The sequence below is a fragment of the Mesocricetus auratus genome, unplaced genomic scaffold (genome assembly GCF_017639785.1).
Source record: "Mesocricetus auratus isolate SY011 unplaced genomic scaffold, BCM_Maur_2.0 Super-Scaffold_100031, whole genome shotgun sequence".
Taxonomy (NCBI): domain Eukaryota; kingdom Metazoa; phylum Chordata; class Mammalia; order Rodentia; family Cricetidae; genus Mesocricetus; species Mesocricetus auratus.
In genome coordinates, this window is record NW_024429212.1 from 8,527,521 (window position 1) to 8,550,570 (window position 23,050).

The 23,050-nt window shown below is 46.4% G+C and overlaps 1 protein-coding gene and 1 long non-coding RNA gene across 5 annotated transcripts in view; one reads left to right on the forward strand and one right to left on the reverse strand.

The window, feature by feature from the left end:
• Positions 1-2,371: 2,371 nt before the first annotated feature.
• Positions 2,372-23,050, reverse strand: part of Myo16 (myosin XVI) — a 422,801-nt gene continuing 402,122 nt past the window's right edge. For both annotated transcript variants that reach the window (XM_040733405.1, XM_040733404.1), the window contains exon 35: positions 2,372-3,753. In XM_040733405.1, the coding sequence (XP_040589339.1) occupies positions 3,526-3,753 (228 nt within the window). In that variant the 3' untranslated portion in view covers positions 2,372-3,525. The remainder of the gene's footprint in view (positions 3,754-23,050) is intronic.
• Positions 6,537-21,476, forward strand: LOC121135099. 3 transcript variants are annotated; one of them, XR_005872285.1, is made up of 4 exons: positions 6,537-6,559; positions 12,439-12,551; positions 13,831-14,052; positions 21,304-21,476. It is a non-coding gene; the product is annotated as an uncharacterized LOC121135099 (long non-coding RNA). The 3 variants fall into 3 exon arrangements; XR_005872284.1 differs by lacking the exon at positions 6,537-6,559 and adding an exon at positions 7,780-7,839; XR_005872283.1 differs by lacking the exon at positions 6,537-6,559 and having other exon boundaries at positions 12,367-12,551.

Here is a 23,050-nt window from a genome sequence, read left to right on the forward strand (position 1 = left end):
CCCACAGCAGACTTCTTTTGCACAAGTCCTTATGCTTGTGTGGCAAGCACATTGTCTGCTGATCCATTTCTCCCGCCTCAGCCTTGGGCTTGTACGGACATGGGCCTTGAGCTCGACACCCAGCTGGAATCTGACCGCCACTGAGTTTTGGCAGAGCTCTAGCCATCATCCTAAGCTAGGAAATTTGTAATATATTATTCTTGTCCAAACAAAGTAATTAATATTTCTATGTGAAGTCCTTTCACCAACCTTGGATTTTAATTGGTTATTACTTTTATTGAGTAGATTTATGTAATCATAACTTTGCTAAATTAGATACCACTACTTAAGAATAGTAATGAGGCATTTTTTCCACTCTGGAAAATATGTTTTAAGTCATCTTAACCCAATATAAACATTTTGATGGTAGTTTTTAGAGGCCCCTCATAAATAATTTTAAAAAAAGAAATAGAGTAGGTAGTGTTTGAACATAGCATCATAATTCTTACCAATTATATTGTTAAACATAAGGCTGCGGGCCTAATAATATATCATAATTCATACCTTATGGTCTGGTGGCAATTAAAATGCCGTTTTTCTTTGCAACTGTGTGTACCTGAATATTGCTTGTGTGGAATAATGGCCAGGGCTGTATTATCCAGAACGCCGCCTCTGTGAACGGTGCTGCCCTCATTACAGAGCTGTGCTGAGGACGTACAATTCACACAAAGAACTGGACTAGCTCTCAGTTATTATGACTGGTAATTATGGATATTATGGCTCTAGTGCTGGTGACTCTGCCCATCTCCCTGTCATGTAAATTCCACAGTCTCAAGTGCACACACAGTAATGGATGCACACGCCACCTCTCTCTGTAGCCTAGAAGCAGGCAGCCAAACACAGATGGCCTCACACGCTGATGGTAGAGTTGGCAATTACAGTTTACAAGGGGTTGACCTTCTGGCCTCTGAAGGTCAACCTGTGGCCTCTGGAGAGCCTGGCTGGCTCTTGCTTTCTGATGCTCACAGTAGTGGTTGAGCTCCTTGGGTTGTACAGGTCTCCAGGCTACACCTGGCTGAGAAGGTAGTGGAATTTGGATCACGTGTGGCTCGTGGACCCATCTCCATGTAAGGTCTCCCTATGGTGGCCGTGTAACATAATCTCGCACAGTGGTGTATCTGAAAAAAAGTCACTTGCTTTGAAGGTTTTAAAGGTACACTTAATGTAAGAAGTTGACGATGTCAGGGTGTCAAGTCATAGTGCCACCCTGGAATGATAGAAATGAAAGGTGATATTTTGAGGGGCTTCTTTAAAACTCTGAACTGTGATTTCAGTATTAATAGAAGAATGACCTTATGGGTGCCTGTCAATGCCACCAACTGAGCCTCTGAGATTTCCTCCAAGTTGACACACTGCAGCTGAGACCTTAGTGTGTGAGGAAGTGGACCATTGGGGGATGGCAAGGTCATGACCCTGTGAAAGACACCCCAGAGCTTTGTAGCTTCTCTCCCTTTTCCACATGGACGGACATCGAGAAGATGGCTATCTGCAGACCAGGCATTGCCCCTCAGCAGACATTACTCTCAAGAGAGCCCAGAGCTCAGCCTTTCTGGTGGACATCAAGAACTCTGTTTTCTAGTCTGTTTCCTTAGGGTAATTTTCTGGACAGCCCAAACCAGGCAGTTCATATTGGCAACAGATACCACATCAATACAGTCCGAGCCTTGCACACAGGCACAGCGTTGACAGATCATGCTCTGTTCTGTGTGGGGAACCATCCCAGATTCCAACTCAACCCAGATCACTGAGAGTCTACAATGTACCAGGACTAGTGGAGGCCAAAGGAGTCTTGTCGGTAAGGAGCTAGCTCCTCCACAGCCTGTGGGCTGGATCCAGAGAGAACATGAAGAAATGACAGGGGAGCTGTCTGGGTGTGGTCAGGGGCAGCCAAGCACCTCCATGACTGTTGGAAGACAATGTGGATGAGTCATGATGCTTTATTCTGCCTGTTCTGCTGTCCCGGAGGGGCTATGGCCCCCAGGTGAGCTCATTCTTAGATAAAATGAGTGGCTAATCCTTGAGCACTCCTTTCAAGGGCGAAGCCACCAACACAGAGCCCTCATCCCCACTACCCCCTTTACGACAGGGCCAGCTGTATCCAGAGCTGCAGACAGGGCTCAGGGTGGTTAGTTCTGGGATGCTTTAGTGCCTTGCTTGCTGTGGCTCTGTGGGTCACCCCTAGCTTTTTATTTTTAACACACAGCGCACCCTCTCTGTGCTAGCTGCTGTCTCTTTGTAAAGGGAGGCGGGGTGAAGGTGCTCCATCACTCCTACCTAGCTGATCAGGAGACAGAGAAGACAGCACTGACCGCAAATGACAAAAACAATGGGACACGGTTGCACCCTTTTATTGGCACAGTAGCTCTGCAACGGCTGAAATGAAGAAAGCGGCCCAGGAAGCAGGGGACAGTGGTAGGTGGCTGGTGGAGCCACCGCTCGCTCGGAACTCACTGACAGTGGGCAGAAAGACATGGGGAAGGACGGCCATCGCACGTACAACAGCGGGTTGGGCACACGGCAGGGGAATCATGCAGTGTTCCTAGGGAGGGCAGTGCACTGCTCCACTCTATGGGGCTCAGCCTGCTCATTAGTACTGTTGAAACTCTTGTGTCACCAGCTAGGAACTTGAAGCCATATGCTTTGAACCGTAAGCATCCTGTCATCTATGCCAAGCTGAGGGGCTGGGTGGGGTTGAAGCTTAAGCAACGAGCGCCAAAGCCACATGCACCCAAGGGAAATGTTGGGTGCGGAAAAGAGCGGAGGAACATGAACTATAAACTCTAGTTCGCAACCTGCATTCCTGCAGGGGTCAGTTAAAGCCAAGGCAACGCACAGTCCCCGGGCTTTGAGGGGCTTTGGGTTAAAAATAAGTATGTGGGATTTAAAAAAAAAAACACCTAGAAATGATTTTTTTTAAACCTGCATTTTGAAGAAAGGGAACACACCAGTTGCATAAAGTTATAAAATACAGTAATAAACATGTAAAACAATCATCGGGTTTGCACTTCTAATGACACACAAACACCTACAAGGAAACGAAACATACATCCTATGTGCTGCACCGTAGGAAAGCCACTGGTGGGATAGTGGCTAAATGTGGAGTGTTCTAGAAACAGCTGCCTGGAGGACCTCTCCCCACTTCTCTGCCCTCCAACCTCACCCACAGGCCTCCTCACCTCTCTAGCTATCTGGGAGCAGTGCGGCCCTAAAAATCAGTGTGCTGCCAAGAAATGGAGAAGGGACCAATGAGCACGCACGTACACACGCACACGCACACACACGCACCACGCACACACGCACGCACGCGCGCACACACACACACACACACACACGCACACACACAGGAGGTCTTGGGTAGTTATCATTAATGTCCTGTGCTTTTGTGGAGATGCCTGGAGAGGAGACCTCAGACATCAGAAGGCAGCCTCCTGCGCTGTGCCTGCTGCCACTGGACAGCTCAGTCACCTGCCTGCAGTCTAGGTCATGTCAGATACTGCTGTCCCAGAGTTGGGAAGGCAGCCTGGTACAGGAGCCCCCCTCGGGCTTCTTTAGGAGTGTGGGCTTCTTGCAGGGTGGCGGCGGAGGCACACGGGGCTCTGGGTGCTGCAGGGCATCCTGCCAGCCCTCTCTGGCCTCGCAGAGCTTCCTCCTCCAGTCCAGCAGCTCCCGCAGAGCCACGCTTTCGTTCTCAGAGAGCCTCAGCTGATGGATGACCTGGAGCAACAGAGAAGAAGCCGGGTAGACGTGGTGACGGAGACTATGACAGCATTGCCAGGGTGCAGAGGAAGGGCAAGGCTGGGGTGCAAAGAGTTGGTGGCCTTCCAGACCTCAAGCTGCAAGGCCACCAGAAACAGTGTGGGTCCCGGGAGTCAGAGGCGGCCTCCTGCAGATGGTGACATCCTCATCAGGAGCCACACACAGCGTGGTTCCCACGTACCACGCCTCTCAACAGCAGGAGAGGAAGCAGGGTCAACTTGCCCTGTGCTCCCTGACTTCACAAACACTCCTATGCCAGCTTGTATTTTCTCTTGAATTCTTCCCTGAATTTGCTCCTAAAAACGAGACTTCCCAAGCTTTACCCCACTATGGGAAACCCTCATCCGTCTGCACACACAGTCAGCAGACACATGTGACTATCAGGGTGACACATTCCATCTCAACCACATACAGTAAGTAGCCCCAGGACAGATCCCCTACTTGGAACAGTTGCTTAAACTGGGCTACGCTGGTACCAAAACAGTTCTCACACATGGGTGTATAATAAGAGGCAGGCATTAACATGCTGCTCACTGGAGGAAGGCTAGCTGTGACTGCAAACACACTTGCCACCTGCTGGGGTCAGTGTCTAAGCCACATTACCCATGTAGGACGATGAAGCAGATACATTTGTACAGGTCCTGGGCACTCTCTCAGATGGTGAAGCCTTTTAACACATGCACCGTCCCAGCTTTTGTAGGACAGCACCTAATATGCAATGACATTAGTTGCTTCCACTTGGTTTACAACGGTTCCTGAAAACTGACCCATGGCTGCCCCAACTTCAGCCTGGGCACTACGGAGAAAGGTTATTTTGCTAGGGGCATCTCTTTTCTTCCAGCAACTGGAACTCTGTTAGTCCAATGATTGCAGACACCATGTTATGGCTATTATAACATGAAAACAATTCTTAAAAAGAATGAAATACTAGAAGCCAGAGAGACAGTCCTGGGGGACAACTGGGAGAAATCAGAGGTTCATTCCATCTCCCAGGCCCCAAAATGCCTTACACTGCTTCCACCTTATCCAGAGAGCACAATTCAGTCGGACATGAATGCGACTCTGATACAGAGATAGTTGCCTAGAAAGACAGACCTCACCAGCGGTCCTTGTCCAAGCCTGCACCCACACCCAAGGGGGTTGTATATCCATGCAAGGCGATCATGAAGGTCAGATCTGTATTCAGAGTCTCAGCTCAGCCGGGGTCCTTTTTAGCAGAAGGAATTTCCTAAATGAGTGGATATCACATAGTAAATGGTCACCGGGGTGGCAGAAACACCTCATTGCGGACCATCTCTGGGCCCCTGGACTCCTTTGACTGTCCCAACCCCACCACAATCTCAACACATCTGTAGAAAAGGTCCCCAAAGCAGGATGGACCCTTGGTATTCCTGCCAGTCTCCAGGATGATGTGCAAGTGGCGTAATTTTGCAGGTGATGTCTGGGAAGGCAGGCTGCTTCTATCTGTCATGGAATGAACCAAGAGTCAGAGGGAGGTGTGATGGAGGAGTCTGGATTCTCAGGGGAGCTGCATTGAGAAGGGAAGACAGGACTGAGAAGTAGATATGATCAAGATGTGCTGTAGACATGTACAAAATTTTCAAAGAATACAAGAATGGGCTCATATTACAATGAGAGCAGATGCTGACTTCCTAACAGAAATACAGGTAGGCAGAGAGCAAGGCAACACGGGCGGTATTCCAACTGAGAGACAGCCTTCAAAACTCAGAGTGCATTAAAGACGTTATACAAACAAAAATATCCTCAGATACCTTGCATTAGCAGAAACACAAAAGGAAGGTTTTTCTTCATATAGGAAAAAAGTGATCTCAGATGGGAAAAAAAGTAAAACTGAAGGCTCAGGAACACCATAATTAGCAAGCCTGCAGGTAAACATCAACTAGGCAGCTGGACTGTCTCCTAGACTGCAAGTCACACACAAAACACTCAGGTCTGTCAACAGTAACTGTACACACCAGAGGAATTAAGGAAAGGTTAAAGCCTTAGAGAAATGTCAGGAAAGTGACAGAAGCAATAAGATACTTTAGAATGTAGAGTGAAGCACACATATGTCTCACCCTCCAGTCAAACCACTAAACCAGTGGTTCTTAACCTTCCTAATGCTAAGACCCTTTTAACATAGTTCCTTATGTTGCGGTGACCCCCAACCGTGAAGTTATTTTGTTGCTACTTCATAACTGTTCCTTTGCCACACAGATTGCAATGTAAATATCTGCTGTGCAGGCTATCTGACGTGGGGCACCTAGAGGGGTCACACCCACAGGTGGAGAACTATCACAAAGGAACAGAAACAGTGTTTGAACTAGGGATTAAAAGAAAAGAAAGTAACAAGTGCTCACTGTATCTGTGAGAAAGCCAGGTAAGACTAGGTTGTCACAGAGACATGTTCCTAACAAGGAGTCAAACTCAAAACCCCAGCTAAAGGACGCACGCCTCCACTCAGCAGATGCCACCGGGCTCCCCAGTGGCTGTACCCTCTTTCTCTCTGTGTCAGGCACAAACGTCCGTCTATCTTTCCGCTAAAGCGAGAGCTCTTTCTCAGCATGTTCCATGACAACCCAAGAGTTGCCAGATGTTAAACCTCCAAAAGGAACAGCTTTGAAGTCGGCACCACACACGGAAGCACACAGGTGCCTGTCTCCATGGGGATGATAGGCAGTTGCAGACACCAATGAGACTTGCTGGGAGGGAACTCAACAGAAACTGTCCCAAATCTCCAGCTCGAGTCATGGTGTCTTCTCCTGTGAGTTCCTATGTGTGTGTTGTAGGGAAAAGGGACCAGTCAAAGAAACACACCCTGAGCAGAGCCAAAGAAACACACTTTGGCCCTGCAACCAGAACCAAAGAAATGTACCCTGACCCTAAAACCAGTGCCAAAGGAACACACTTTGTCCCTGGAATCAGAGTCAGTGAAAGAAATGTACCCTGGCCCTAAAATTGGAGCCAAAAGGCTAAAAAGGACCAGAGAAAGAAACACACTTTGGCCCTGAAACCAGAGCCAAATCTGACCCTAATCCTGTGTAAAAAGTAACCAATCCCGGAGCAGAGCTCTAGCCAATCTGAGCTCAGCACTGAAATCGGACCAATCCCTACCCTGGAAAAACTTCCCCAACCCCAGGAACCCCTATATAAACCCTGTGTATGTTCAGCTTGGCTGGTCCAGCTGTCTTCCAATAAACACCTTTGGATGAGCTTCGGGTGAAGATCTTCTTTTGCGGCTGCGACAGAGCAAAGGCGACCCTGGGCAGAGCAGAGCAGAGCGAGCAGAGGCGACCCTGGGCAGAGCAGAGCAGAGCAGAGCGAGCAGCGCTGTAACACTTGCCCGGGAAACCTTCCTTGGCAGAGCGGAGTTGTTACACTCTGCTCCCGCCCGGCTCCCTGCTCTCCGCTCTCGGCTCTCCAGGAGCAGAGCTGAACTGTAGCAACTTCGCCCGAGAAACCTCCTGCGGAGCAAAACTGCTACACTAGGCGAACATCCCCAGCTGGAAGACCCTGTCCTGCCGTGCCGGAGCGGAGCTGACACACCGGAGAAGCCTTTCTCTGAGGCAAGGCTGTAAGCTGCCAAGCTTACTGCAACCCGTGGTGGTCCTTGGCTCCCGAGCTCCAGGATACCTTTCTACCTGAGCTGTGTAACACTCAGTATCCTTGGCTCCCGAGCTCCAGGATACCTTTCCACCTGAGCTGTGTAACACTGGGTATTCTGTGACTCCCGAGTGCCAGAATACCTGACCCACTCCTGTTCCATCCTGTCCTGACCCATCCCGACGAAACGCTTACATTTGGTGCCGAAACCCGGGATAGGCTCTCCTGGTGCCTGTGCTCCCTTTCATGGTCTGAGCCGCACTGGGATCCTATCCCTCATCTTCAGTCTACCCGTGACTTGGATAGGCTCTCCTGGTGCCTGTGCTCCCCTTCGTGGTCTGAGCCGCACTGGGACCCTATCTCTCATCTCCAGTTGGCCTGCAGCAGACTCGCCTTCCAGCTCACCAATCGCTTGACACTACATCCACCATCAACGATTGGGTAAGTCTCCCCTTCAGCTCCCTAAGTCAGGGATACTTGTAGAGACGGAGGTACCCCAGCCAAGGCCCTTAAGGCTACAGCTGACCCTCCTCACCTTACCCCAGCCTACCACCCTTGAAATTGCAATCCTGCAGTTTCCTTAGGCCCCACCGGGTCATTGCGTCCCTTCCTGACCTCCTCCCTTGGAGCTGGCTGTCGTTGCACAGCTCCTCTAGGCCCTTGCGGCTTCTACGATTCCAATCCTGACCCTTTCCTTTGGATGAGACCCTTTTAGAGCTCGGTTTCCGTCTACGCCTTCTGGCCTCTAGAAAAGCCCTGGTACCAGGCGCCGAGTCTCTTCTGGCTTAGCCGGGCTAAGCCTGACCCCCGTTGAGTTGATTAAAAGAAAAGAAAGTAACAAGTGCTCACTGTATCTGTGAGAAAGCCAGGTAAGACTAGGTTGTCACAGAGACATGTTCCTAACAAGGAGTCAAACTCAAAACCCCAGCTAAAGGACGCACGCCTCCACTCAGCAGATGCCACCGGGCTCCCCAGTGGCTGTACCCTCTTTCTCTCTGTGTCAGGCACAAACGTCCGTCTATCTTTCCGCTAAAGCGAGAGCTCTTTCTCAGCATGTTCCATGACAACCCAAGAGTTGCCAGATGTTAAACCTCCAAAAGGAACAGCTTTGAAGTCGGCACCACACACGGAAGCACACAGGTGCCTGTCTCCATGGGGATGATAGGCAGTTGCAGACACCAATGAGACTTGCTGGGAGGGAACTCAACAGAAACTGTCCCAAATCTCCAGCTCGAGTCATGGTGTCTTCTCCTGTGAGTTCCTATGTGTGTGTTCATGTGAATGTATGCTGTATATAGACAAGTGTATGAGTTTGTGTGTGTGTGTGTGTGTGTGTATGTGTGTGTGTGTGTGTAGGTTAGAGGTCAACCTCAGACATTGTTTCTCAGACACCATCACCCTTGTTTTTTTTTTAATGCAGAGTCTCTCACTGGTCTGGAGCTTGTTAAGGAGGCTAGGCAACCCCAGCGACTCACTTGTGTCTGTCTTCCCAGGCTGGGATTACAATCAGGCACCATGCGTATCAGTTTTCGTTTGTTGTTTTTAGTGTGGGTTCTGGTGTTGAACTCAGCCCCTTGTGAGTGCACAGTAAGCACTGCCCTGACTGAGCAATATCCTTAGTCTTTGCTTTTTTTTAGGGGGGGGGTAGTTTTCTCTCTTTTGAAAGCTTTGCTGCATTTACTAAAAATACTCAAATTCCCAAGTACATTATAAAATGGGGAGCTTATGCACACAAGCTTATGCACATCATTAGCAAGCCCTTCCTTAATGGGGCTGCCGATGGTTAGGATACTGAGAGTCCAGAGGAATGTTATCTTGAAATCAACAGGCAAAGAACTTTTGGTGGTCCTCTGACAAGCAAAGGCCTGACTGGAGCTTCTAACAATCAACTTGAGCTCAGAATAAACCCTTTCTTTGGAGAACAGCACAGGACATTCCTTAGATTCTATTTTGGAGATTAGCAGCGATTGAGGGAAATTTATTAGACATAAAAGGAGAGCTGGCAGAGAGCTGCATAAAAGGGATGCCAGAGCGCCAGCATTATTGTTCTTCTTATAAAAATACCCATGATCACGGGTGTGTCTAAATGGCAGATAGGCATTCCGAACCAACTTTGATACAGAGGGATTTCAAGACTATGATCTTTAGAGGCTTACTCCCAAAGGGAAACACTCTGGGGCTAATAACATTTAATCTGCTTCATTTAGATCTATTAAATTTATTAGATTGCAAAACCCATGTATCATGGCCTCATAGGTGATAAAAGCCCTTTGGCATCTCAGAATAACAAGCCAATGCCGTTATGTTCCTCCAGTTCGGTCCAGTAGAGCATAAATGAAGCATTTCAAATTCTACCCAGTGTCACAGAAATACCTGCACTAGTGTCTGCCCACCTTTGCAATCTTATGTTCTGTTGGTAGCAATAATACACACATAGATTCTTTCACTGCCATTTGATATTTCCTGGATAGGCTGAATATTATCACTAACAAGAAAAACTGATTTTGGTAACAGAATCACCATTTTGCTTCTGAAAGTGAATCATTTCATTTGAGAGAGAGAGGGGGGGGAGAGAGAGAGAGAGAGAGAGAGAGAGAGAGAGAGAGAGAGAGAGAGAGAGAGAGAGAGAGAGAGAGAGAGAGATCACTGGCATTCAGGGGTGCTGCCACAGCTGGGCTCAGGGTCAGCTGCCTTGAAACCAGATGTAATTTACCATTTATAAGAGAGAACTCATCCTTCCTTGGCTTCCCTCTCTGGAAAATGCTAACCACAGAGGAGTCAGCATTAACAGGCAGGAGACCACTGTTACCCCAAGGCATAAAAGGCACCTGTCTCATTTAAACACGTGGAGCCCTTGGACCAGTCCTGGGCTCTAGAAACACAACACATGCCCTGACTTAAGGAAATGCCATGGATGCCTTACCATGATACCCATGACATACACAGAACAGCTAGGCAAGAGAGGTTTGTTCGCTAGAATTCAGTTTTTAACTGTTTGCCTTGGTAGAAGGTTGCAGGGGATCTGGGTCTTAGGGAGATGGTTAGCTGAGCAACTGGTAAAGGGAAATGACACAGAAGCGGTTTCCTGGGGGCCTCTGCAGCTCTGTGTACATGTGTAACTCTGTGTACATGTGTAACTCTGTGTACATGTGTAACTCTGTGTACATATGCAACTGTGTACATGTGTAACTCTGTGTACATGTGTAACTCTGTGTACATAAGCAACTATGTACATATGTAACTATGTACATGTGTAACTGTGTAGATATGTAACTCTGTGTACATATGTAACTGTGTACATGTGTAACTGTGTCTAGGTGTTGCTGTAATGATCCTGGATTTCACTCTTCACAGGCATCATGAAACAATGGTGGATCTGGAGTTGTTCTTGAGTGGCAGCGTGGCCTGAAGCTGCCCTCTGGAGAGCAGAACCTGGGCTCGCTGGTGCAGCTGGCCCAGAGCTTGGTCACAGAATAGCTCACATTCATTTAGCCAGTCAGATCTGGGTGAGGGATGGTTGGGTGAGTGATGTGCATAGGTGATTTGTGGGAATGGGCCATTAGCACAGAGTGGCTGTAGAGCCTTGGCATTGCTAGCTCCTGGACTTTGATAAAGTTCCCCAGAATTGCTGATGCCCAAATTAAACAACATCCAATGAAAGGGCTTCTCTCAGGAAACGGCCCTGGGGAGTGGACCAGATTCCCTCCTTTGTTATGAAAGAGAATCTCTTCAAATATGGAACCATACTGGGGTCACAATGTAAGCATAATTTAGGTGTAGTTGTGACAGTCTCCAATGTGATTTAAAACTATGGAAGGCACCAGGTGGTGGTGGCACACGTCCTTAATACCAGCACTGGGGAGGCAGAGACAGGCTGATACACGGGGTCTGCAGGCCTCTTGAGGCTAGTACTCCTGCATCTGTTCGCTCATTTTCAACAGCTTCCTGCCATGCTGTAACAGTGAGCTAGGTAGATGGCTCAAATCTTGCAGACTTCTTATGGATGTGTACATCTTTGGACAAAACTAATTACTCTAAATGAGTAATTGGTAGCCGAGATATTTACCTTAAGTCTTTCATTTCAAAGATAAAAATAATCTTTGTAAATGATTCAGATGTGAAGTCATTTTGCTGTTCATTCATCTCAAAATTGATTTTTCCTATTGACTATTTACGCAAAAGTGACAGAGGCTTGTGCTGGGGGATTGAAAGAAGGCAGCACCCCGGGTGTCCCAACACCTAGTACTAACGTTTCAGATCAGATGCAAATCTTATTTCTACCCGACACTAACAAGACACTGGAAGAAAGAAATGAAACAGACTATAAAAGTCAAGGCATGCTTAAGTGAATCTTCAAGGTGCGGCTCAAGACATGTGAGACAATAAAGCGAGACTGTGGTTTGTAGTTATTGCTGGTTGGTCTCTATGAGGGAGCCTCACTCTGGCCATCTGCTTGACTTGGAAAGGTTATGTAGCCCGGGCTGGTCTCAAATACCATCTTCTGTCCTCAGCCTCCCAAGGAGTTGAGGTTGTAAGTGTGAGTCCCCATGGAAAGTCTGTGGTTATTGGAGTGTGTGTCTCTATTTCTTAAAATATAAAAAACAAAGCAAACAGACAAACCAAACAAAACATGCATCTTAAAGTAGAAATGCTGCCTGTGCTTTGGTCTGAACACGTTTGACCCTCCTAATTCAGGAAAAGTTGTCTGTGCATCAATCCAGTGACATTTACTCTTGGGATTTAGTTCCTTTATGGCCTCAGTTTGAAACACAGGCGAAGATGTTCCCTGTAAGGCACATTAAGGTGTTACTGACACCAAACATGACTGTTTCTAGACCTTAGGCACATCCGGATGATGTGACTTTCTGAAAAATCAAAACTATTCCTAATGATTATATATATATATATATATATATATATATATATATATATATATATATATATCCAGCTGTGGTTTCAGTAGACATTTGTTTGAATTTGTTGCTGATTTTCTTCCATCAAGTTACCAGTTAAGGAAAAAAGCTTGTTTCTTCATGTCAGTTGAAAGTGATGAAACCCAGGATTGAGGACAGCATTCAGTGGCAATACTGCTTTTCCTGCAAGTGTGAGGACCTGGTATTCCAACCCTGAGGACCTCCTCAAAATCTAAAAAGGTATGGAAGTTGTCCTGTATACTCAGCAATTGGGAGGCAGAGAAAAGGGATCCCTGGGGCGAGCTGGCTAGTTAGACTAGCTGATGAACCCTGCCTCCAACTGAGACTCTCATTCAGTACATAAGATGGGGGAGCTGTAGCAAGCTTTCTTGTTGGACTGTCTTTGGATGGCCAGCCCACAAATAATGACTTGGAGGCTTATTATTAATTATGAAAGCTTGGCCTATAGCTTAGACTTGTTCATAACTAGCTCTTATAACTTAAACTAACCCATTTCTATTAACCTACTGCGTTTTACCGTGTAGCTTTTTACCTTTCTTTCATTCTCTACGTCTGACTCCCCCTCCGGCCGCCCCCCGTATCCTTGGCATCACCTCTGCACCTGGATTATCTCCTCCTACATCCTCTCTCTATCTGGAAGCCCCGCCTATACCTCTTGCCTAGCTATTGGCCATTCAGCTCTTTATTAAGCCAATCACAGGAAAACATTTTCACACTGTGCAAATATAACAGAAAACCACTGAAGACAGCCCATCACTGAAGACAGCCCGTCAACTTTCACATGATCCACTACATACAGGCATACACATGCATGCATATCCACACATACATGGAATGGTAAGAGAGTTGTTACAAGCCAGAGGGAGGCTGACTTGTTAATCCACAGCTGCCCTCAAAGCCTGGCTGTGTTAGTGGCTTGTCCACAGTCCTCCACGGCACTGCCCTCCTCCCCCTGCCTAACACATGAAGATTACGTGCTGGGGGCTGTCAGGAGGCTCTGGGAATTCTGGATGCATGGATTCTTGTCTCTCCCTCCTCTTTTCTCACAGACTGGATATTTCAGCCAGGCACACATACACTCAGCATCCCTTATGGCATGTTTCTGTTCCCTGCAATCGTGCCACAAAATAACACCTGCTGCCTGATGAATCCCTGTGTCCTGGGCTTGTCTCCGTGTGTTAGGTCCACATTATCATTCCAGTAACCATTCTCAAGCATCGGAGAAAAGCTGGTTAGATATCATCAGCGCCCTCCATAGTTGCAGAATTCATCTTTAGATGCTAAAGCCACTCAGCTCTAAGTGCAAAGTGAGAATGCAAATCCAGATACACAGGGTTTAGTCAGCCTTCCCAAGCTCTGGTTGCGTTATCTTCTAAGAGGTTTCCCTTCCCATCAATCAATTGACAAATATATCTAAGTCCTTGCGAAAATGGAAGGAACTGTGGTTTATTCTGTAAAACTTAGTCAGAAGAAGCAAATATACCCCATCTCCCTCCAGATGCCCCATGGAAAAACAACGGCATAAACACACGTGCATTTGACAAGCCAAGGTGTGTGGAGGAAGCACACACAGAGATCTCAACAATAATTTAGCAGGGCTAGAGAGACGCCGTCGTGGATAAGAGTGCATGCACCTCGTACGGAGAACCCAATTCGGTTTCCAGCAACTATGTCATCTACAGCTTCATCTCCAGAAGACCAAAGCCTCTGTGTTCTGAAGGTACCAGTACTTACTGCACATACCCTCCTCCTCTCTCTCTCTCTCTCTCTCTCTCTCTCTCTCTCTCTCTCTCTCTCTCTCTCTCTCTCTCTCACACACACACACACACACACACACACATGCACGCACACACAAACACAACTTAAAATGAAATAGATTTTTAAAAATAATCTCCAATAATTTGTTTATGTACTTATTGTTGGAACATGGATGAGAATGTGTTCTTTTTATCATCCCCCCCTTTTTTATTTCAAGCTTGCTTCACATGTAAATCCCAGCTCCCTCTCCTTTCCCTCCTCCCCTGCCCCCCACAACTCCCCCCCAGTTCTTGAGGCAACATGAAGACTGGGGTTGTAGGGTTTGAGCTAGATTGGAAGGATGGGAAGGTCATTTGGGTGCACATGTATTGCTCACACCTGTCTTCCAATGGTGAAACCACAGAGCTGTGAAAGCCCTATCCACCGTGGAATAGCACTTCAGATTCAGTTTTGGAGAAACAACAGAACTGCGAATGAGGAGGTAGAGAGGTAAGGCCCAGGCAAGTGAGGGAGGGCAGCCAGGACCAACAGGGCCCCGCCCACTGTCCTCAGAAGACCGAGGAAGGCAGCCTAAGCCTACTTCCCCCACCTAGATGCGTTAGCTGGCCTCTTCCTCTGCAGTTTTCAAGGTTGACTGACCAGCTTTGAGGAAAGTCAACATAAATCCAGTCATCATAGGCATTTTTGCAGCCAGCCTCCTTCCTCTCTCGAGGCCTACGTTGTAACTGTGGGAATTCCAACTTCATGTAATAAAGAAGCAGAGATCACTTCTCCCCAGCTACCCAGCACCCGCTGCTCTGGCTCGTCTCCTCTGGATGCTCCTTCCACCAGGCGCAGACGACATTATTGGCTTCCTGGCTGGTCTGTGCTTGATGCCCCCCTTACTGGGTCCCCTGACTCACAGCCTCCACAAAGTACCTGCTCTACCATGGTCCTGGCCTCCTGCTTTGGTGGATTATCCAATTCACCTAAATACTGCTTAGCGCTTGTGCTCTCCTCTGTTGGAACTGAGCTTGCAGGGCGGAAGGGGCTTTATTCTGCAGACCAGGCTACTCAGTATACCAGGCCTGTGTCCAGCACAGTGGACCCTCTGTGGACACTTACCAGAAAATGGGTGAATGAACAAGTAAGTCTCTAAATATACCTTTTAATGCAATCCACCATAGTATATATAGACACACACACACACACACACACACACACACACACACACAATCATGTGCCTTAAACTGCATGATATAATATGGATAAGTGCATTATTATATAATTACATAATTATGATCAGCAGTAAAAATACGGATCTTCTGAATCCCTTCACGTCATGTGGCTTTCCAATTCCAGCCATTACAGGCTTTATGGTGACACAGAGTGTGAGTGTCCTATTTACTAAGTTTATTGGTGTTTTTTTTTTTTAACATGGGCCTAAAGAAAAAATATTTAATAAAGCTATGGGATATTACATCAATTTATTTGCCTTAATTCTTCTAGGACTGCCACTGGTTGACAATTAAATTGAGCTGGCAATTTATTGAGTGCTGGCTGGTGTGTGCTTTCAATACAAAAGTAATTAAAATGCATTTGGTCCTTAACGGTACCAGGCTGAGCATGTGCACACCACACTACATACACACACACACACACACACACACACACACACACACACACACACACACCCCTCAAGAGGTACCCTCCCCAATACACACATGCACATATACATACAGACAGACACACATGTGCACACTTGTAAAGGAACCAAGCAGGTTGCATAACACAGCGATAAGCACAACACTGCAGAGGTAGCCTCCCCGCTTGCACAGAAGGGTACTCAGGGAGGCAATGTAAAGAATGATGACGTCAAAGAAGACTCTGGAAGGTCACAGCAAGCACAGAGGACATTTCTGGCAATGTTCTTAGCACTGCCCCAGAAGCCAGTGCCAGCGTGGCCTTAGGTTGAAAACACAGGGAGCAACTATTTTCTGATCAGAGAAATGAAAATTATCATCACAGACATAGATCTAAACTGGAAGCCCAAGCAGTTAGGTTGCTATATGTAATCAGCAAAAGAGATCTTTATTTTTGCAGGTAGCATGAAGAAATTACTGTAAACTTTTTTTTTTTTGCCAGGCGTTGGTGGTACATGCCTTTAATCCCAGCACTGGGGAGGCAGAGGCAGGCGGATCTCTGTGAGTTCCAGACCATCTTGGTCTACAAGAGCTAATTTCAGTACAGCCTCCAAAGCCACAGAGCAACCTTGTCTTGAAAAACAAAAAAATGCTTTTTTTTTTTCTCAAACAGACCAACAAAAATGGAGACCCTGAGGGCAAGGGCTAATCACACTGAGTCATCAACAAACTTCCACAGGTGGATGCCTAAAGAGGGTCAGCACAGAAAACCACTCCTGGGACACCCTCTCCAGGACTGCAGTTCAGCTAGAAGGAAACGCAAGAACATCCGTTAGTGGAGTCAGGAAAGTCAGGCATGCAAACTACACAGAGGAAGAAAAATGCAGAGAAGGGCTCAATAACAGACAGATAATGAGAGAAAAAAGACAGAACCCAGTGTGTGCATCTGATTGCTACTTCCAGGCCCAAACCAGACCTTCTAGAACCAGGAGACAGGATAGGTGCTGCTGTAATTAGACCTGGGGCTTATTACTTTTTGCTCAATAACAGGCAGAAAATGAGAAAAAAGACAGAATTGAGCCCTCTCGGTAGCTGGATCTGATTGCTACTTCCAGGAAATTATGTTTAGTCACAGTATACTCCCTCTTCCAGAACACTGGGAAGTTTCCCCAATACAGAACAAAACCCAACCATTTAAGAGAATGGAAATAATACAAGGTACGCTCTCAGATCCAAACAGGGTCAGTCAGAAACAGGAAGTTTCTGAATATTTGGAAAGAGCACAATATTGTCCAGAGACAAAGTCCCAAGAGGAACTAGAGACTGTTTTCAATTAGACAAAGTTGCAAACAAAGCCTATAAAAGTTAACATGATGAAGCATGGAGCAATCAGAAGGAAACTGAAGACACTGTTTTTTATTAGGAATATCAGAAGTTGGTTTACACACACACACACACACACACACACACACACAGAGAGAGAGAGAGAGAGAAAGAGAGAGAGAGAATGGTAACTAGCCAAATGATAATCCACAGACAGACAGTCAGCGGCTAGCCAGTAGGCAATCCTCTAGTAATCAACTGAGCAGGGATACAAAACCAAGTGCTGAGCACACAGGACACTGAGAAGCAGCGCTAATCAGAATATGTCAAGAATTTCTTAGGCTTACATGATCAGGAAAGACAGAGGCCTGTCAGGACACAGGTACAGAGCAGATCTGGACACATAGCTCTGAGGGTCCATGAAAACGGAAACAACCAGGAAAACACAACTTGTCTCAAGACGCATTTACCACATTAGCGAGAGTAAAATCGTTAAACTAAGCATCTGCCAGTGGAGAGCACTTTTAGAGGTGAGTAGATGGGTTTGAGCATTTTAGGGAGTAAAGTAGCAGTAAAGGACACAGTTAGGAGCTCCCAGGCACAGACCTCAGCCCCCCATTTCCTGGGACCCCCAGCAGGCTGTTTCCCCCTTATTAAGAATGAGAGGCAAATCCCAGATGTATATCCTTCCATAGTTGGTAACAGCAAAAACATGGAATTTTTTTTATAGTTTTCTATACCAAGTTGTCAAATTATGGATGTGATCTCAGGAATTTCATGACAATCTTTACTAAAAAATACTAACTGGATTTGAGAAAAACTCAAAGTGGAACAGACTGGCTCACACCTAAAATCCTAGCTGGTTACTGAACACCACCATCTCCGCATCTTTGGTGAACTGAGGGCCAAGGCACAGCACACGCCAGACAATGTAGCAGCTGTGTGCATATGGAGGACAGAGGCGAGAACCAATGGGACCTCTCACCTTGGGTTCCCGGGTGGCTGGGTACTGAGACTGCCCATAGGGCAGAAACAGAGCTGTGTCCCTAGTCCCTTCCTGTCCCCCTTTTGTTTGTCTCTTTCGAGGTTGCGGGGGGGGGGGGGGGGGAGCTAAAAGCCATGCTGGGTTGACAAGTTGGAGGGCATGCCTGTCATCTCGTTCCATGGGTCAGAGAGAACATCTCAACCCTAACGGTTTCTCATTGAATCTGCAGCTGACACTCAGGCTGAAATACCAAAAAGACAGCAACATATCGAAATGAGGCAAAACACTGCAGCAACATTAATCAATCAGTCAATCAAGCCAGAAAAACAGTTGCAGAATCATCTGCAGGAGTGTCGCATTTATGCACACTGAACGCATGCACAGTGTCAGCTGTGTTTTGTGGGGACAGTATGATTTATGGATTTAGTTGGCGAAGTGCAACTGCCAAAGAGGGCTCTGCCCACTTCAGAGAGATGAGTCACTTCTGGTCTGGCAGGAGGGATGGGAGCAGGAACTCCACTATTGATTGCGCTGAAAACATAGCTCAAAAGCTAAAGCAGCAAAATGCTAACACTCATCCAAGTGGTGTGTTTTAACTAACCACTGCGCTCTAAGCAAAGTAAATTCACAACACTCTGTAATGGAAAAAAAAGGTTAAAAGTATCATAAATATGGGACTGGAGATGTGGTCAGTGGGAAACGAGTTTGGTTGTGGACTTGAGTTCAAATTCCCAACCTGGCATGCATGGCTATGCGTATTTGTAACTTCTACAACTGACAAGTGGAGACAAGAGTATTCTAGAGACATGCTGGCCATTCAGCTCTAGGGTCAGAGGGAGACTTTTACACACACAATAAAGGACAAAAACTGGAGAGTGATATGCGAAGACACCAAAAGTGCTCTCTCTCTCTCTCTCTCTGTGTGTGTGTGTGTGTGTGTGTGTGTACACTGGTGTGCAAATACATGCCTGCACATACATGCCTGCACACACCACACACACACACACACACACACACACACACACACATACACACACCAGTTTCTTTTACATTCCAACTAGGTACTGGGTCCTTTGGATCCAATCAATTCTCCTACATGTTAGATGTCCTCTCTTATGTTAAAGCCCAGCTGGTGTTTAGAATACTGACTCCAGAGAGACACCAGTTCATGACAGGAGTGACAATCCTCTTTGGGAGCCCCTCTAAAATGCTAGGTAACAGGCCGCTCATGTCACGTGTATCTTCTTTAATAATTTAAGATTAATCTATACCTGCAAGCTAACGGATTGGCAGCTCTTAATTCTTAATTAGTTATTTTTTTCTTCCCTTTTAGTTAAATATTCTAATAAATTTCTAGAACTAATATTGTAATTATGTCTGTCAGGATGTATATACCAACATAAATGTGTCCTCAGCGGCATCATTGCTCCCTATACATATGTGTGGCTAATCACTTGCTCTCCAGCAGGGATGGTCAGTGTGCAGACACCATAGGTCTGTTTTTCTTTGCACACATTGTCACTCCTCTGATAGCTCATTCTTGTTCTTTAAAAAAATTTTTACAGCTGAATTCACCTCATTGGTAATAAAAGATTAATATCTTAAATACAAAATACTATGAATTTTATCATATTCAGGTGATACACGGAGAACAGCACAAAAATACAAAACACAGGATTTACTTTTTTTTTTTCAAATTTCTACTTATCTAACCAGGGCATGGCCTGCCCCTGAGGCGAGCCCTGACATTTCACTCAAACCATCAAAGTAATTTACTGTCTTCATTTCTCACACACAACATGTAAGTCACGGGTGTAGAATACTGATTCCCTGACAGCTGGGGTGTGGGAAGGCATTTCCTAGTCTATGTATCCTTCTGCTTATAGCTCAGATAAATGGATAACCAGACATACACAGAGAGACGGACAGATAGGTGATGATAAGAAGACTAATGATAGATACATAGATGATGGACAGACAGACAACAAGATGACGAAGACAGACAGGTAGCCAGCTCCTTTTGTAAGAATAGCCTAGTTTCTACGTCACAGGCTTTAGAGGTGCCTTGATGTTTAAACCAAACATGTCTACATGTCTTTATTTCACCTGACGGTGTGTTTCAAGTCTGTGCTAGAACAATTTCCAGCAGTCCACACCGCAAATATAATGAATATAGAAAGCAAACATTGAGTTTATTTAGTGCCTGCTAGTCTTCATTTTGTTGATGCATGACATTACAGAAAGGCTTCTTTGACGGTTCAGTAAAGCAAACCACGTAACAATTTGCTCCTTGGTTTGGGTCGATTCTCTATTGATCCCAGTCTGGTATTCCACCAGCGGCTGTGTCAGGGGTGGACAAGGTATTTATGAAGGTTACAGAAGCTGGCCTGCAATGCATTTATCAAAAGCCATCAATGATCTCTTGTGATGGGTGTTTGGATACGGCCAATGCTCAAAGTAGCTTTGTACATTCTTTGAAATGCTAAGGAAATGTTCTGTAAAGTTTGTCCCCGTGTGCAAGTGCCCATCATCAAAGTAAAAGATAACAAAGCACACAGAGTAACTGTGGAGGGGAGCCGCAAGGTCACGGAAAAGGTGTTGGTGCAAAGTGAGCCTGTGAATGTAAATAAGACATGATGGAAAGGGGAAAAAAAGCAACATCTCCCCTTACAGTGTCCCGTGTGGACACCTTAACCATGCATAGGAGGCTACACTCATGCCCAAAGTGCACAACAGATGTTTGGTGAAATTTATTTCCTCTGCTGTCATCCTGTGCGCACACCTCCGTGTGGTGCTGTGTGTATCTCTATCTGCTGGCTTCTTGGGATGGGTTCTAGGCCCCCTGGTTTGGGCACGCTCGCAATAGGGAGGAGGGTCCTTGGGGGTAGGAACAGGAGTGGAAGGAAGGAGGAGAGGGAGAGGAGGGAAAGGAGGAGAAGGAGAGAGAGTTATTCTGGGCTAGATGCACCAGCATTACACTCACTGCTGAGTCTTCCTCCCCAGCCTTAACTTCTAAGAGACAGAATCATGCCAAGTAGCAAAAAATTAAAGAAAATTATTCAAATCTCATTAAAATGTACGTAGATAAATGTCATATTATTCCTGCAAGTGCTGCCTAATTCCCAAATAAGCCTGCAACTCCTCTATAACCTAAAAAAAAAATCTATCTGTTCATCTACAAGATCCTCCAAAAACCAGCATGTGCAGTTCTGCCGTAATTCATTACTAGGGCTATGCATTCATGCCTAGGGCTATGCAAACATTCTTCTGTGTCTCGTTACAGGACACGCAGACATACCAACACACTGAAACACCAACATGCAGGGGCTCTACAGGACTGGAAATGACTGCAGCCCCTGTTTCTGTGATCTTCAACTACTTTAATCGAAAGTTAGCTTTCCTTGTTCGTGTGCAAAGGCATTGCATTTTACAAGTTAATAAAAAGCTGCAGTGAGAGATGATGTATTATTTATCTCTAGGAAAGGAACAGCCGCTATTGACAAAGGCTCTGGTGCTGTCGTAAGTTTATATTAAGAACAGGTAAGGGTCAGGGGAACTGGCTCAGTGGATAAAACACTTCCCTTGCAAGCAAAAGGACCTGAGTTCAAATACCCTAGACCCATAAGAAAATGGGGGCGCTTGTCGTCAAACTCTAGGGATGGACAGACAGATACCTGGTACTCACTGCTTGGCCTAGCACCAAGATGGACGTCACCTGAAGAATGAGAGCTGAAGGTGTTCTCGACCTCTACATTCATGTGCGTGCGTGCACACACACACACACATGCATGCACTCATACTCTCACTCACACACTCATACTCTCACACACACACACTCACACACTCATACTCTCACTCACACACTCACTCACATACTCACACTCACTCACACACTCACACTCATACTCTCACTCACACACGCACACACGCACACACTCATACTCTCACTCACACACTCACACACACTCATACTCTCATACACACTCATACTCTCTCACACACACACTCATACTCTCACTCACTCACACACACTCATACTCTCACTCACACTCAATCACACACACACTCATACTCTCACACACTCACACTCGCACACACACTCATACTCTCACTCACACACTCACACACTCATACTCTCACTCACACACACGCACACACACTCATACTCTCACTCACACACTCACACATGCACACACACTCATACTCTCACTCACACACACACTCATACTCTCACTCACACAGTCACACATGCACACACACTCATACTTTCACTCACACACTCACACGCACACACACTCATACACTCACTCACACACTCACTCACACACTCACATACACACTCATACTCTCACTCACACACTCACACACGCACACACACACTGAAAAGGGTTGGGAGTACAGATCAGTAGTAAAATGCGTGTTTTCCATCACAGCACAGGAGTCAACACTTAGCACCAAACAGAATAAATTTAGTGACTTCGTACACGTAGTGTAACAAAGACACATTTGAATGTAAATGGATTTCTTAGTAACAATGAACTTAGTGTGCCAGTCAGATGCATTGGCAGGCATGAGAAATGAACTCTGGGCTTTGTCAGCGGGTAGGGCTATTTGGGAAAGCAGAAGGCCGGGGAGTCTGAAGAAAAGGTTGGGCAGGTGAGTCGTGGACTTCTGACTAACACCCCTCTGCTGCCCCCCAGAAGCCTCCAAAGGGCTGCATCTAGGCCTTTCATCCCTTGTGTTTTAGGTCTCTGGCCCACTACCTACGGTAGAGAGTAACTCACTGCCCTTCACAAGTGCTTGCCTCGCTGCAGAAGCAGAGGAAGGAAGAGGGAGCATGTTTCTCAAGGCTCACCAAAATAGGCGAGGGATGCAATAGAGACAAGCATTGAACAAACAAGAGCATGACTTCCCACTGTGGTCTTCAGACCACATGGTCAAGCGGCTGGAGAGGCGAGACAGGGCCTCACTTCCCCCTTAGCGCTCCACCCTAAACTCCTTTTAAAAGTGGGATATGTGGTCTTAACTTG